This window comes from Hippichthys cyanospilos, chromosome 6, assembly GCF_059441005.1.
Source record: "Hippichthys cyanospilos isolate Australia breed blue-spotted pipefish chromosome 6, RoL_Hcya_1.0, whole genome shotgun sequence".
NCBI lineage: Eukaryota > Metazoa > Chordata > Actinopteri > Syngnathiformes > Syngnathidae > Hippichthys > Hippichthys cyanospilos.
The window spans coordinates 18382601-18397500 of NC_142374.1; the positions used below are offsets into that span (position 1 = coordinate 18382601).

General features: G+C 40.7%; 1 protein-coding gene across 2 annotated transcripts in view; it reads right to left on the reverse strand.

Moving 5' to 3' along the window:
* Positions 1-1191: 1191 nt before the first annotated feature.
* Positions 1192-14900, reverse strand: part of rfx4 (regulatory factor X, 4) — a 26903-nt gene continuing 13194 nt past the window's right edge. Inside the window, exons 7-18 of one of the 2 annotated variants that reach the window (XM_088418052.1) lie at positions 13517-13594; positions 13266-13429; positions 11786-11886; positions 11591-11649; positions 11336-11480; positions 10922-11016; positions 9431-9548; positions 7360-7479; positions 7138-7287; positions 6845-6986; positions 5403-5541; positions 1192-3768 (exon numbers count right to left, since the gene is read on the reverse strand). In XM_088418052.1, the coding sequence (XP_088274178.1) occupies positions 3493-3768; positions 5403-5541; positions 6845-6986; positions 7138-7287; positions 7360-7479; positions 9431-9548; positions 10922-11016; positions 11336-11480; positions 11591-11649; positions 11786-11886; positions 13266-13429; positions 13517-13594 (1587 nt within the window). In that variant the 3' untranslated portion in view covers positions 1192-3492. Of the gene's footprint in view, positions 3769-5402; positions 5542-6844; positions 7026-7137; positions 7288-7359; positions 7480-9430; positions 9549-10921; positions 11017-11335; positions 11481-11590; positions 11650-11785; positions 11887-13265; positions 13430-13516; positions 13595-14900 lie in introns of both variants that reach the window. The other variant, XM_088418051.1, reaches the window with a different exon arrangement.

The window sequence follows — 14900 nt, forward strand, 5'->3', positions numbered from 1 at the left end:
CATTCTTTCTCTGTAAAAGTCATTGTTTTCTGTAGCGTGGCCCACCCCCCCCCCAGCTGTTTGGTCACTCGGCGAGATGCGAGGGAAAGGATCGTGTTGTCTTTCGTAACATTAACATTCAAATTTATCGACAGGGTTGTATGGTGGGACGAGACAAAAAGGTTATGATGAAAATCTTGGTTTACTGTACGGCAGGGATGTCCAAACATTTTCGTTTGAGGGTCGCGTATAGATCAATGGAAGAATGCAAGGATTATTTTAAAAATCTTTAATTTATGAAACGAGCTACGACATAATAGATCAAAGGAGCATTCATACATTGTTTATATGTTTTGAGTAATTTAATACACTGCAGCGGAATCATTTTCTGTTGACTGTGATGAGGCAAATGTTTCAAACTATTTGGGGGGAAATTACCCCGTATTTTACCTACAACCAGCCCTGCATGGAACAGTCCCATCTCCATTTTCACAAGTGAAAATCTTTATTTGAATATCCTTTATTCACCAGTGTTTTGAATAGAAATGGCCATAAATCCTCTCTCATTATCTTAACATTTTTATATTTTTTTTACAGTACATAAACCAATTTATTAGTACTAGTGTACCTTTTTTTTTTCACTGGCCTTGTGGGCCATTTCAAATGTCATTATTAAATGACATGGGTCGCTGAAAAAAAGTATGGCGGGCTAAAAAATGGCCCCGGGGACATATTTGGACACCCGTCACGTACAGAGTAACACAAAGGTGAACACAGCATTCACTCTCTTAATCATTGAAATTCTTTTTTATTCCAATCTGGTAATTTACATTACACTGAACTCACTGTAAAATGTGTTTTCATAAATACAAATGAGTTCTTTTGAATAAATACAAAAAAAGCACTTAATTCTCGAAATTGTAAGAAAAAATAGAATTTAAAATCTCGCGATATGATTCAGTGGCATTCCCGTTTATTATGAATGTATTATGAATGCAAATTTAAACATGTTGACGCAATATGTAGAGCAGAAAAAAAATATTTTTTTCAATTAAAAAAAATGAATAAAAAAAGAAGCAAAAAGTAATGATTCACTTTCAAATAAGTACGTATTATTTATAAAATGTTGTGGTGCCCTCACCATCATTTCAATGGATTTCTTTTGATTTATTTGGTTAAATACCAACACAAAAAAATGGACAAAAGCCAGTCAGCAGTTTTCCATTGAGAAATTTTATGTGGAAACAATCTCCTTTCCAACTGTGATCCACCCACATTCGCCACAGATGCTTTTCCAGTGCTTGCATTGAACAATGTTCCTGTACATTGTCATAATTTCCCTTCCTTTGCTTTATTCTTTTTATAAATACCCATAGGGTAATAGGTCCTCAGTATCGTTTCAGTGCATTATAAAAAACACACAATCCAAGGTTAATGTTCTAATAATTTTACAAAACAGAACAACCGAGTACCATAGAAAGCAAAGGATACATCATGTTACATAGTTACAGACAATACATAGCATATATATAGATTTATCACACAGAAAAAAAAAAAAACATGAAATATACACTTTTTTGAGCCTCGGAGGGTGGGACGTCATTTTTCGCTGTGAAATTTCGGGCTCGTATTTGGAGAGGGTTAAGGCAATGCTGCCGACGCCTCCCGTCGTTTCAGGCATCGCGGGCTAATTGGCAGAGGCGTACATTCCTGGAAACAAAGGCACAGCTTGGCGGCAGCGTTGCATGATTCTGCTGCAGGATTTTTTATTTTTTTTTAAAGTTGATCATAATCTACAGTGCCGTGAAAAAGCATTTGCCCCCACCCTGACTTCTGCAAAAAGCATATTTACCCCGCAATCAAGCACATTTTTGTTTCTCACAAGGACAACTGAAGTAAATTGAAATTGCAGTTTTTAAATGATTCTCATGAAAGAAAGGGGACAAAAACATCTTATCGTGGCCCTACATGAAAAAAGGAAAAAAATATGATTGCTGTTTATGTTTTTGAAATTACAGTCTTGTTTTTTATCGCTAACTTTGTTTTCTTATATTCTGATTACATTCGTTTTCATGCATCAAGTTTCTTGTGCTTGGGTTGGGGGTTTGGAAAACAAATGTTGATCGCGCCATGAAGCGGACCCTGATTGGCTGCTATTGTGTTTGACGTAACTTGATAGGCTCCGATTGTGGGTGAGCGGGCAAGTTCGGAGGCAGAAGGAAGACGTGAAAATGGAAGAGCATGTGAGAGTTGTTGGTCCAATGAAGATAGATTTCACTTCACACAAAATAATCCCGAGGGAACTTTTGTTGAACGTGAAATGCATTCCATGAAAGAAGCAGCACAGTTTAGCTTAACACATAAACGCAAAGCACCCAGATCCAACTGTAACCACAGCACCAAAGACATTAATGTAGCAAACCACGGCAAAACCTTTGGCCTAGCTAAACTCGAGAACATCTGAGATGGACAGGATGGACAATGTTCTATTTAATGTTAATTTATAATTATTTGTCAATTGAAAAAACAGCGCTATTCCTTCTGATGGGCGAAACTAATGCTCAAATACAGCAGAAGGGAAATGGTTACAACTGCATCTGTTAAAGTCTGTTCAAGAAAATGACTGCCTGAAGCCATTTTTTGTTGTTGTTGTATATCAATCTTTTGATCTGCCGTGATAACACAATGTAATTAATTAAAAATCCTAATTAATTAATCTTTTTTTAATCTCTTAAAAATCACCATTAAAAAGCTTGATTGTGGTTTATGTTGACGTGTAATGCGGTATTTTGTCCAATCCTCTGATCTTTAAATCAAAGGCATTTCACATCAGAGCGAAAGCATCAAAAGAGTACAGTCGGGAGATTAAATTTCGCACTTCCAAGAGTGTGTTATCACTCGGCTTAAATACTGAGACAATGATGTGGAAGAAAATTAACCCAAAATGGTCAAAATAGTACAAAAGGGTTAAACTTCATGAGTAAAAGTACATTTTTATGGTCTCTAGAAAAAAATGGTTTGACGATCTTGTCCATTAAACGGTAGTTTGCAGTGATTAAAAAAAAAGCCATGCGTGTTAAATGGCGTAAAGTTAAAAATGATGGAAGTGGAAAAAAGCATTCTATTACTTTCGCATGAGGTCATCGGGTAAGATGATTGGCCTTTCTTATGTTTTGAATGTACTGTACAACACCAAACTGGTAACATTTTCTTATTGGCAATCAGGAACGAGTCAAGCTAGCCTCTTGCGGCGGTGTGCTAACGACACAGTGAGTGAGTATGATGTCCGTGTGTGATTTAAATATGCAAAAAAACGTAAATCCAGAAGAGGGCAGAATACTTTTTCATGACTCTGTAAATGACTTCACAGATTTCTAGCGACGGACGAACAAAAAGCAGGACTTGTAGAAACGCCGCTGCACCAATCCCGCACATGATTGACATGTCCCGTCCGCGTTCTCACAGCTGGGCCGAGCGAAGGGTGTCCTTTACACTTCAAAGTGTTCGAGAAAGCTACTTGGCCCAGCCGGTGGCGGCGGCCTCTCCGTTGATGTAGGCGAAGCCGGGGAAATGCTGCGAGTGCTCGTACTCGGAGTTCCTGCGCGGGACCAGCGGCGAATACACGTCTCCCGAAGTGGCGTAGCGCGACGAGTGCATAGGCGGGCTTCCGTAGCAGCCGTTGACCGAGGACATATCCGGCCAGCGGGGGGTCACGGGCGCAGGGTGCAGTCGGGGGGTGCTGCTCATCAGACATGGATCCATGCGGGACATCTGGCCGTTGAACTGGTACTGCGGGGAAAAAAAGGAGAATGAAAATCTGAAAAACCAATGGTGTTCAATTCAAAGAGGAAAGTTGATTTGATTATTTTATTGAGCTACAAGCTTGCTCAAGTTCTTCATTAAACTGGGGAGTCAAGGCGTATCTCCAAATATTTCATCTGAATGACAATAAAATAGAAAAATGAAAAAATATATACTGGATAATGGGGAAAAAACTTTGAGCTACGAATAGAATTTGCTCGGTGGCGCAGTGAATACCACGTCCGCCTCACAGGTCACAGGACCCGGTTCAAATCCACCTGGCTCTGGCCTTCCTATCTGGAGTTTGCATGTTCTCCCTGAGCCTGTGTGGGTTCTCTCCGGGCACTCTGGCTTCCTCCCACATTCCAAAAACATGCATAGCATGTGAAGTGGACATACAAAATTGTCCTGAGGTATGATTAAGCGCATGAAAGATTATTCATCTCTGTGTGCCCTGCGATTGGCTGGCAACCAGTTCAGGGTGTCCCCCGCCCACTGACCTAAGCCAGCTGAGATAGGCACCAGCGAGCCTGCGACCCTTGTGAGTATAGGCGGCTATAGAAAATGGATGGGACATGACTGATCGTTGTGCAATATTTTGTCCAATCCTTTGATTAAGGCATTTCACATCAAAGGGAAAGCATATAAATAAGACACCGGGGAGCTGAAATTTCACCCAGAAGTTCATAACATGTCAGAGTTCAACATGACATGACCACTTAGTTATCACATTACCAGGAGTGTGACATCTCTTGGCAAGAATACAACAAGAATGATGTGGCAGAAAATGATCCAAAAATGGTCAAAATACTGCACAAGGGTTGTACAACAAACCATTACTTTATCATATATAAATATATTTATACATATGCAGAACCAGGCTCAGTTTATTGTACTGTGGCTTGGTTAAAAGAAGATAAATATAAAATGATATTCTGATGTGTGGTTGTTGCTTTAATATACAGTAGACCCAAATTTAATATTTTGGTTGAATAGACATTTGTGAACATTTAAAGTCAAAGCCACCAAGTTGGTCAAATCAAACAGATGATGAAAATAGGGCTTCTTTCCTGCGTCGCTATGGCAACAAATGCCAAACAGCACAGTCTGTACGTCCATGCTGACTACCATATTTGAGACATTAGACAAAGTCCAACCTCTCCTAGGGACAAAGCGGCTGCATTGTGCCCGATTTAAGCCCAAAAGCGAATAAAGAGGAAGTTACGTGTTCACGTTAACATATAAACGCCACAGTCGGCTCCATTATGAGTGACCGTCGTGCGGAAAAAGACTGTCAGCGCGGGGGTGTCAAAGTTCAGAGTGGGGGGCCTCCCAACTGAAAAGAGAGCATTGAATAACAATATTTTAGTAATACACGCATGACGATGGAAAATTGACAGCTGCTTCCGCTGTGCGGAGACCAAGATTGTTGGACTTTGAGGAAGGCCCCTTTGGAAAATTAGATAAGAATTACTCCCCTGACACCAGTTCAAGTGATCAACCGGAAATTCAGCGGACACACGTATATGCCAGATATTGAACAGAGATTCATCCATTCATCCGTTGGTAATTATCATCGTCTTGACATCTAAACTGCCTTTTAACCTGAGTGTGATATTTACCTGTGCAGATGAGCGGTGGTATGCGGAATAGTGCAGTGGTGTCGGGATGCCAGTATCGTGCGCCAGGCCTGGGTACTGGCTCTGGATGGCGTGAGGATGCTGGTTGCCGTAGCTGCCGTAGTTGTAGCTGCCCGTGTACCTGAAAACGCAGGAATGCGGTATAAACAGGCATATATATATATATATATATATATATATATATATATATATATATATATATATATATATATATATATATATATATATATATATATATACATACACACACACACACACACACACATATACATATACATATATATATATATATATATATATATATATATATATATATATATATATATATATATATATACATACAGTGGTTTAGTTTTACGCGTGCCTGAACAAGAACAAATATTAACAGGCTGTTAGACTCATTAAGACTGAGCATGGGAGTGTTTGGGTAAAGTACATAAAAGTTACTTACGTAAAGTGTAGCAAACATCATCTATGGTATTCTCAATATGATGGTTGGGATGTATAGCCTACCGTCAATTTCGGAATATAAACCACACCGTATACAAGCCGCAAATTAAATTAAATTAAGCATTGGTTAGTTTGGTTGAGAATAAGGCACACCTGACTATAAGCAGCAGGATTTAACATCAGATATTTACACGGAAAGGAGGTATATGGTATTTTTTTTTTCAATTTTTATTTAAATTTTATTTAAAACTCCTGCTTATGGCAACATCCTATCTTCAACAGATGAACATGCCACAATATATTTCAACATAACACAATAGTAGTACAAACTCAAAATCAGTACTTCAATTCTCTTCTTCTGTCACTTATTGTTTAATTTATTATTATTTAGTGAACATATACAGATTGCACATAATTCATATTTCTAATAATATATACAGTATATACTGTATATATACACACACACACACTCATATATATGGCCTTATTCAACTTATACATCATTGACATACATGTGACATACATCACATCGCTTAAATTCATTTCAGTTTCAGTTCAGTTAAATTCATAGTTGATGCACACATTTGCTTTACTGATGGATCGCAGGGCTCAAATCATGAGAAAAAAGTTGCGGCTTATAGTCTGAAATTTTGAGTATATTTTTGAAAAAAATGCAAAGCACTGAAGACACAAAACGTGAAGTGCGATTGTTTAGATCACGGGTGTCCAAACTGGGTCATCGAGGGCTGGTATCCTGCACCTTTTCCAGGTTTCTTACCCCTCCACAGCTGATTCAAACGATCAGAATCGTTATCAGGCTTCTACTGAGCTGATCGTTTGAATCAGGAGTGTCCGGGGAAGAAATCTGGAAAACATGCAGGACACCGGGCCCTCGGGGACCGAGTTTGGACACCCCGGTTTAGACATTAAGTACTCATTTCGACCACATCCACTGACTTGAAAGATTTAATTACCCATGCTCCTCTCTGTGGGCGTAGACGGGCAGCCGATGGGCGGAGGAGGGCGGCGGCGGCGTCGTGCCGGCGCCGTTGCTGCTGTTCCTCATGCAAGACAGCTGCTGACCGGCGTCGGGCGCCGAACCTCCCGCTGTTGTCACTGTGTACGTAAGGGACCACGTATATGACTGAACGGCGCCTGCCAGACACATAAACAGAGGTGGTAAAAGTACTCACACTCTGCACTTAAAGTTGAAATACAGATATTATCTGGAGAATTTCAACCACTCTAAAAATTTGCCCTCACGCACCTGTGCTGGACGGGTACTCGGGCGACGTGTCGGCCGCGGGCGACGATGACGACACGGCGGCCGAGTGGACGGAGCGGGCGGGCGAGTAAGCGCCCGGCGACGGCGAGGAGGTGGCGGTTATTTCCGCCAGTGTGAATTCTTCGTCTCGCTCTGTGGTAGATGACGTAAAAATTGCAACTAAAACGGCCCTTCTCGAGGATGTTGTTTCAAAGCGGTGCTCACCTATGCCGCCTTCGCCCTTCATGGCCCTCATGAGGTCGTTGGCCCGCTCCTGGCAGTGCAGAGACTCCAGTAGGTACAAGACGTAGTCGTCAAACATGAGATGGATCAGGTGAAAGGAACCTGCGTTACAAGTGTGCATTATTGACACCATGGTGACAAGAAAACATCCCAAAAGTGTCTCTCTCCCGCACTATATCGTAACATAGGGCCGTCCAAACATTTTAAGAGCCACAGAAAGCGAAAAAACATACAACAAAATATCAAAGGTGTCACTTTTATATGATCGATACTACCTGATTAGGTGAGAAGTGTGTGATTTCAATTTAACTTGTCAATTTTTCTCACGGGTGCCTCTTGCAAAACAAATGAGCGTACAAGGAGTAATATGTACTTTTTATGATTTAAATCTTGTATGTATATCAAAGTAATTATTGATGATGTCAGAATTTTAATCTGATTACTTGACAGGGAATAGTAATGCTATGCGGTACCGGCACCACTGCATGCTGCGGTTTATAATTCACGCCATATCGCAAATTTATAACAGAAAATCCCTTTGCAAAGTCTAGGGAGGAGGAAGTGATTTTGAACACGGCCATGATTTTTTTCCCCAATCCCGGTCAGCACCAGAAATAGGTTTTGCTGACCTCCGGGTGCCGACGGGTGTGTGTGTGAGAGCACTACAATTGTGTCATTGTACATGTGTGAGCGCATGATAAACACTTGCTGACTATTCAGGGGGAGCCCTGCTGCAATCCCAAGCTGTCATAAAATGGAAACACATCAGCAAACACATCGGGGGAGGTTGGGTGGGGGTCACGTTTGTTAATTAGCTGTTTGTGCACATAAAGCTGCTTTACGGAAACATGGCAGCCAGCTGTGTCTTTGATATTCAAATGGTGGGCAGTGGATAACGGCCAGGGAACGAGAGGTCACTTTCCCTATTCATTTTACAGCACCTCAATTACCTAGGCCACACCCACTTCACTTGCGCACCAATTGGCTCGACATTTATCCGGGTACTACCTTCAATACTAGTGGTGGAAATAATAATGGAGACTGCTGTTGGAGGGACTGTGCTCAACAGTAAACAGCTTGGGCAAGACTGGCGAGAGCCTTGTGGCGAGTGCCGGGACCCAATCACGTGTCTTGTAGGAGTGCCCGCGAGCTGATTGACTGATTGACTCAACAGTCTCTAGCAGCAGCCTCAGAGTGAACCTCCTAGAATGAAACGTGCGGCGGGAGGATTTCGGTGAGACGAGAGAGCGTTGGGAAGATGTTAAGAAGAGGCCTGTTGTAAAAAGTTGAATTTTGTGTGTAAACTCTGCTTCCCTGTTATCACGTTTGGTTAGTTACGGGCTCCACTTTAGGTCAACGTCCGAGATGAGTTACTCTGAGGGAAACTCGGCCCTCAGAGTTCCCTGACTACAACCGATGGATGGAAACGGGAAGGGATAACAGTACAGTTATTGTATAAGGTTCAATAATTAAATATAGAAGTAAATATGTGTAGCACGTCTGCCTCAAAAGTTCAATTCTAGCTGGCTCTGGCCGACCGAAGCTAGCTGAGATAGGTACCAGCAAGCCTGCGACCCTTGTGAGGATAAGTGGCTATGGAAAATGGATGGATGGACGGTGTAATGCAGTAATCTTTCTCTCAAATATTTCATGTATAAACACTTTTTCACATTAAAAAAAACTGTAGTAACCACATACACATGCAAGTATATCGCTTTTTTTCAAACAAATGGGTGAGACGAGGATATTTCTTCTATGAATGATTGACCCAGTGCGTAGGAGCTGAGAATTGCCATGACAACCGACAACAGCGGTGAAAACCTCCCAGGTGATTTGACGGTTATGTTCAGTAGAATTTTCAGAACGGAACAGCTATACTTTTTTTTTAACCACTTTTGACACCCTACCTTTGAAAACAGCCATTTCTCCTCCCCACTTAAGAACTTGACTTCCATTTCTACCGGAAATGTTCAAATGTTTGGACTTTTGCTTTGCTCAGTGTGAGTAGTGTTCCACCTATGCTATTGGTTCAAAAGTAGTAATGGCAGCTCACCAAAGCTGGGGGCGCTGTGTAGCGTCATATCACGAATGACTCTGGTCCCAAAGCAGGACCACATCAACAGAAACTGCTGGGCCACCTTCTTCAGGCAGCCGGGCCTCTTCCCTGACACCTAGAAGGAGAAGGAGACTATTTCCATGAGAAAAGATGGGGGGAGGGCCCTCAGGATGGCGGCATTAACCCCTCAGCCTGTGTTTGGGGCTTAACCCTCCGGGACCAGAAAACATGTCAACAAGTCAACTATTTAATTTGCCCCCGGAGAAACGCCTTCCTATTGAACCATTGTCTGGCCGGGTTGAGGCGTTGCCGGGGTGACCACATTTTACAAGGCCATATCGGGCGTATAATGGCCGCAAATGGGAAGCTTGTAGACATCATTAACTGGGAGGATTGCTGTGTGAGTGAGGGATCAGCATGCTCAGAGCTGCAGGTGTCTTTTTACAGGCTGAGGGGCCATGCAAATACTTCGTTTTTTCTCATCAAGTATCAAACATGATGCATATGAACCTCTCCGGTCTGGGGTGTCGCATGAAGAATTTTGAGGTAAAAAAAGAACGTTCCAACTTGCAAAAAGGTTGTAACAAGGAAATGTGGAAATGAAGACCTGTGAACACAGAGTTCATAACTTGTGTCTTCACTATATTACTGTCTCGTTTTCTTGAATTTTTATAGTCTAGGGCAGTGGTTCTGAAATGAGGGTTCGCACTTCTGGGGTACATGAGATTTTAACAGTTTTTAGGTACGTTTTGACAGGGAAAAGTATTTTTCTTTTCAAATGAAGAGCAAACTGATTGGAACGTGAAACAACTTCATGATAAATTGTGACTCCTTCACAAAATGTATGCCGGTTTTTTGTTAGCTTTTACATGGAATAAAATACGCTTGATGAACAAGATACGACAAGGGATACCACTACAAATATAGTTCAAAATTAATTTGAAAAAAAAAAACAGCATTTAAAAAAATACTTGTACATCATAAAAAAAACAAACAAACAAAAAAAAACGTTGAGAACCACAGGTTTAGGAGAGGCGTGTCAAGATCCAGAACTGACATCACAAAAGATGTATTTCAAATGCAGACTACAATCTGAGTTGAACTTTAAAAGTGATCCCTCTGGAGTCTAACAGACTTGTTTCCATCACACCTTCATGAACTCCTCAAAGGAATTTTCTGGAATTCTCTGCATATCCATCGTGAGGACCATGTTGATATCATCCGAGTTGCAGAAAGAGGAAAAAAAAAAATCCCACTGAGCCAGGTTGGATGTTTAGAGACTTTGCTGAGGTTTTTCCCAGTATTTTCAGCGGGTGTGATGTCACTCACCTAACGCCACAGGATATATTTGTAGATGTGCTGAATTCCCGGGGACACATTAAAGTGGAAACGTTTTCATTTGTAGCTTGAATTTAAAATCTCTCTCTTGTTACACCTAACTGTCTTACTGTAATTTCCTCACATGTAGGAAACGAGCTGATGTCTTACCTTGACGACACAGCGGTCCACCATGGAATCGAGCCATTCGATGTAGGCCTCGATGGGTGACTGCTCCTCTAGAAGCCGATCAAACTCCTGGTACACTGAGACACAAGGACAGTTGGAGATCTTTCACAACCATTTGTTATTAAGTAATTTATTCAAAATCAAAGACATAGTTTTATTGTTTGTTTAAGGCCAATACAATCCAGTTACGATTCAAAAAAGACAACCCAATATTTTTGGGTTGTTTTATACAAAACAGCCCAATATTTGAGGCCATCTTGACGAAAATTACTTATTTTTGAGGGGTTGAAAATGAGAAAGGTTTTGATATTTTATACCCGAATTTGGTTCATTTTCACCCCAACTGTTTTTAAGGTGACTCAGAGTAGCAGACGGCCCCCCCAAAAATGCCCTTACAGTGCATGATGAGTTGGCGGTGCTCCTCCTGCGAGTCCTCCATGGTGTAGAGCGTCTGCTTGGTGATGCTGTTCAGGTCCACGTTCCTCCAGTCCTCCAGCATTTGGAAGGTGATGTCGGCGCTATTTATCACGGTACGAGACGCCTGCGGACAGCCACGCAGACGTTATCAGTAAAAGCACATATCCTTATCTGCGGGGGCGCCTTTGCTCATAAGGATTTTAATAAAAAAAACTCTCGGGCCCAAGCACGCACCTGACATAAATGGTTAAGGGACGTTTGCCGTTTTAGGATTTGTGAGAATCTCCTGGACACTGAAAAGATTACAGGGCAACAAATAAGTTTCATTTCAAGAATGAAAATTGAGAAGTCAACGTGACCTATTCGCCTATTATTTGCTAACATTCACGATTAAAATGAATCAAACATAAATTATGTTAAGGAACTTACGCTCAAATTTGATGTTCCTCAGGTTCTCCGGGAGGTCGTGAAGTGCGATTTTCAGCCACTCTTCTAATTGTTTGGCAAATTTCCGGATCACCTGCGTTAAACTGTGTCAACAAAAGACATATAAAAAAAAGAAAAAAAAAATCCCAGATTTTCCTTGAATTAACTCTGCACATGAGCGTCGTACACTAGTGGTTATCAGACATACATAAGTTAATAAATAAATAAACAGGGCTCATGTATAAACATATCAATTACAACTGGCATTGTATGGATTATTTTTACAATGTTTTATTACTTCATTTTTTTGCAACATTTTTGAGGAATAAACAAAACCCGGGTCAAGTTGTTCCAAGAATATTATAGCTGTTTCCTAGGAGGGAGGGAAAAAAAAGAATCACATAATTTTTTAAATTCTGAAGCTTTTTGATGATAACATATGACCCGGGTCAAATTGACCCAAGAATAGTATTGCTGTTGATATTATTGCTATTGTCTGATGGGTTGGGGGAAAAAGGAATCACAATATTTGTTAGTTTCTGAACCTTTTGGATAATATTACATGACCCTGGGACAAATTGACCAGGGATGTTATTACTCTTCCAGAGAAACAAACGCAACACATGGGTAAAAATTAAGTTGGTTATTTTGTGAATGGGCTTCCAATTAAAAAAAAAAAAACCTATATAGCGTTAGTGACATTTTGCTCCTGGAGGTAAAGACTTCCGGGTCATATTGACCCAGAGACATTATTGGGTTTAAAGAAAAAAAAAAAAGATTTGGATTCTACACATTTCGGACACATTTGGGTGACTAAATAGTAAATATGAACCTGGGACAAAATGACTAAAGTTGGTATGGTCAGTCTTTGTAGTCTGTGACGTGATGAGGACACTTTAAGGCATGACATTAACTGGTTTCTACCGCCACCTACTGTCTTGAGGTGAAACACAAGTCAACAAAGAATTTTCTGTCTGCTGACAGTTTGACCGCCGCTCAATGGAATGTTGCAAAAATCGCTGGAAAATCAATGTCATAAATCCTATTCAAATGCATCTCAAAAATTGTAATTATAATGGTTTAAATGGTCCAAAATTTGGACAATGATCTAAAAATCTAGCACGTCCAGCTGCAACCACATAGAAATGTCACAATCTTTGCATTTTGAAATTTTACCTGTTTTAATCATCTGCTGGAAATTTCAGCTCCCAAGTGTTTTTTTCCCATTTATTCTTTTGTGATATAAAAAAATCAAAGAAATTTCCATAATTTGTAACATAATGCCACAAGGGTTCAAACAAAATGGGAGGATTTTACCATCATGTTCTCACTCAGCCAGATATTGGAATCAGCCTCTGGTTAGGGTCCAGTTCACCCTTGATATCAATTGTTAGGAAAAAAAAAATGTATGGATGCATTTGATGATCTTGTGTACCTAATGTTGTGTCCAGTGGGTGTTTATCAGCAGCAGTCTACTGCTCACCTGTCAGGCAGCGCTTGGAGGACGGTGGGCATGAGAACCCCGGAGATGGCCTTATAGAGGATGGAGTCGCACACCCCGACGATATTGACCACGGTGGGCGAGCTGAGCACGGGCAGCATGTGTGGCGGCATGCCTTGCCAAAAGTGCAGCAGGAAGCTTTGGACCTAACGTACACACATCCACACAGAGTGATTTCCAATGTTGTCTTCGCGAGTGAAGCACTTTCATACAAGCTCAAAACAAAGCCTCGCCTCGTCAAAGTTGGCCCGGATGACCGTGTCCAGTATTCTCTGGCAGTGTGTTCTGTACATCATGATGAAGGTTGACACCTGTGGGCGACAAGCGCGGTATTGAGTGATGGAGGCTCAAGGAAATGCGCCAGCAAAACAAGGAGATAAATCCCCAGAAAAGCATGGGAACGGCAGAATTGGCGTTACAGCACGGGAGCTATAAAGCAGGCTTTAGAGATCAGCAAAACATTTCAAATCACGGCCCCCCCATGTGTGTCAAAAGGCGGACAGCTAGTGCCAGGCCTTTGTCCGTCCCGAGATCTTATTATCTCCCCCGAAAGATTAAGAGTTAGCGAGGAGCCAACGTATAAATCCTCCAGGTCTTTCTCCGGGGCCCGAGCAAGAAGGCGGGGGTCTCTATCGCTAAGACTATGTACTTTTATGCAAAATTAAAGATACAGTACTTGTGTTAAAAACAAACAAAAAAACACTCTGGCAAAAGTATTGATTCAACTACTTATGTAAAAGTCAAAAGGTGCTTCGTTATTCAAATAAAGAAGCAGTGTGTGGATCCACAGTGGTGAGTGCAACCATTTTATTTGTATATTAATAGGTTTTTATCATGTTTATTAGTTATTAAATCAATGGTAACAACATTAAATCGAAAAAATGATAAAAATAAATGCTCTGGAAAATATGTGTTGCTTCATTAGCTTGTATTAAGGGTGATGTAATACTGTATATATGTGTCTATACTCAAGGACTGGTGTCATATTGATGATATAAGGAAAAATAAATAAATAAGTACTGTGTAAATGTATGTACCTGGAAATGAATGTCCAGCCTCTGTATTGACGTATAAATACGTCTTTGGGATTAAATTTGTGATAAAACTGAGTGTTTTGTGTTAACTCTTTCGGTGCCAAGCGTTATTAGAAAAGGAAACTTCTAGAGGGCCAGTATATTTAGCATTTTCGCTCAAGTTTCAAGGCCAAAAGAATATCGTGTGTAAATATGGGTGCTAACGTATGAAAGATTGACTTGCATTCTTCAGTTAGAATTGATGTAGGTAATAGCTGTGTTGTGAGTATGGAAACATTGCTAGCCACCGTGCTCAATTGGTTTACATTCGGTAAGCATGAGTTAAGGGTGTCAGCTTTTCTCCAGGATTTGACCAGGATTTTATTATTTATTAGTTATCACTATCTTAAAAGATGAGAATTCTCCTCCAAGGCACTAAATGAGTTACGAAAATGTTTTTGGTTTCAAATGGAACTTTCTTGTTACCCATGTCAATTAAGTTCTACAATTAGCATGAAAACAAAAACATTACAAAAATGGTCAGCTAAAAAGTCTATTATAAAGATATTTGAGCATAGTGCACTTTTAAGTGGAGTAGCAAAGG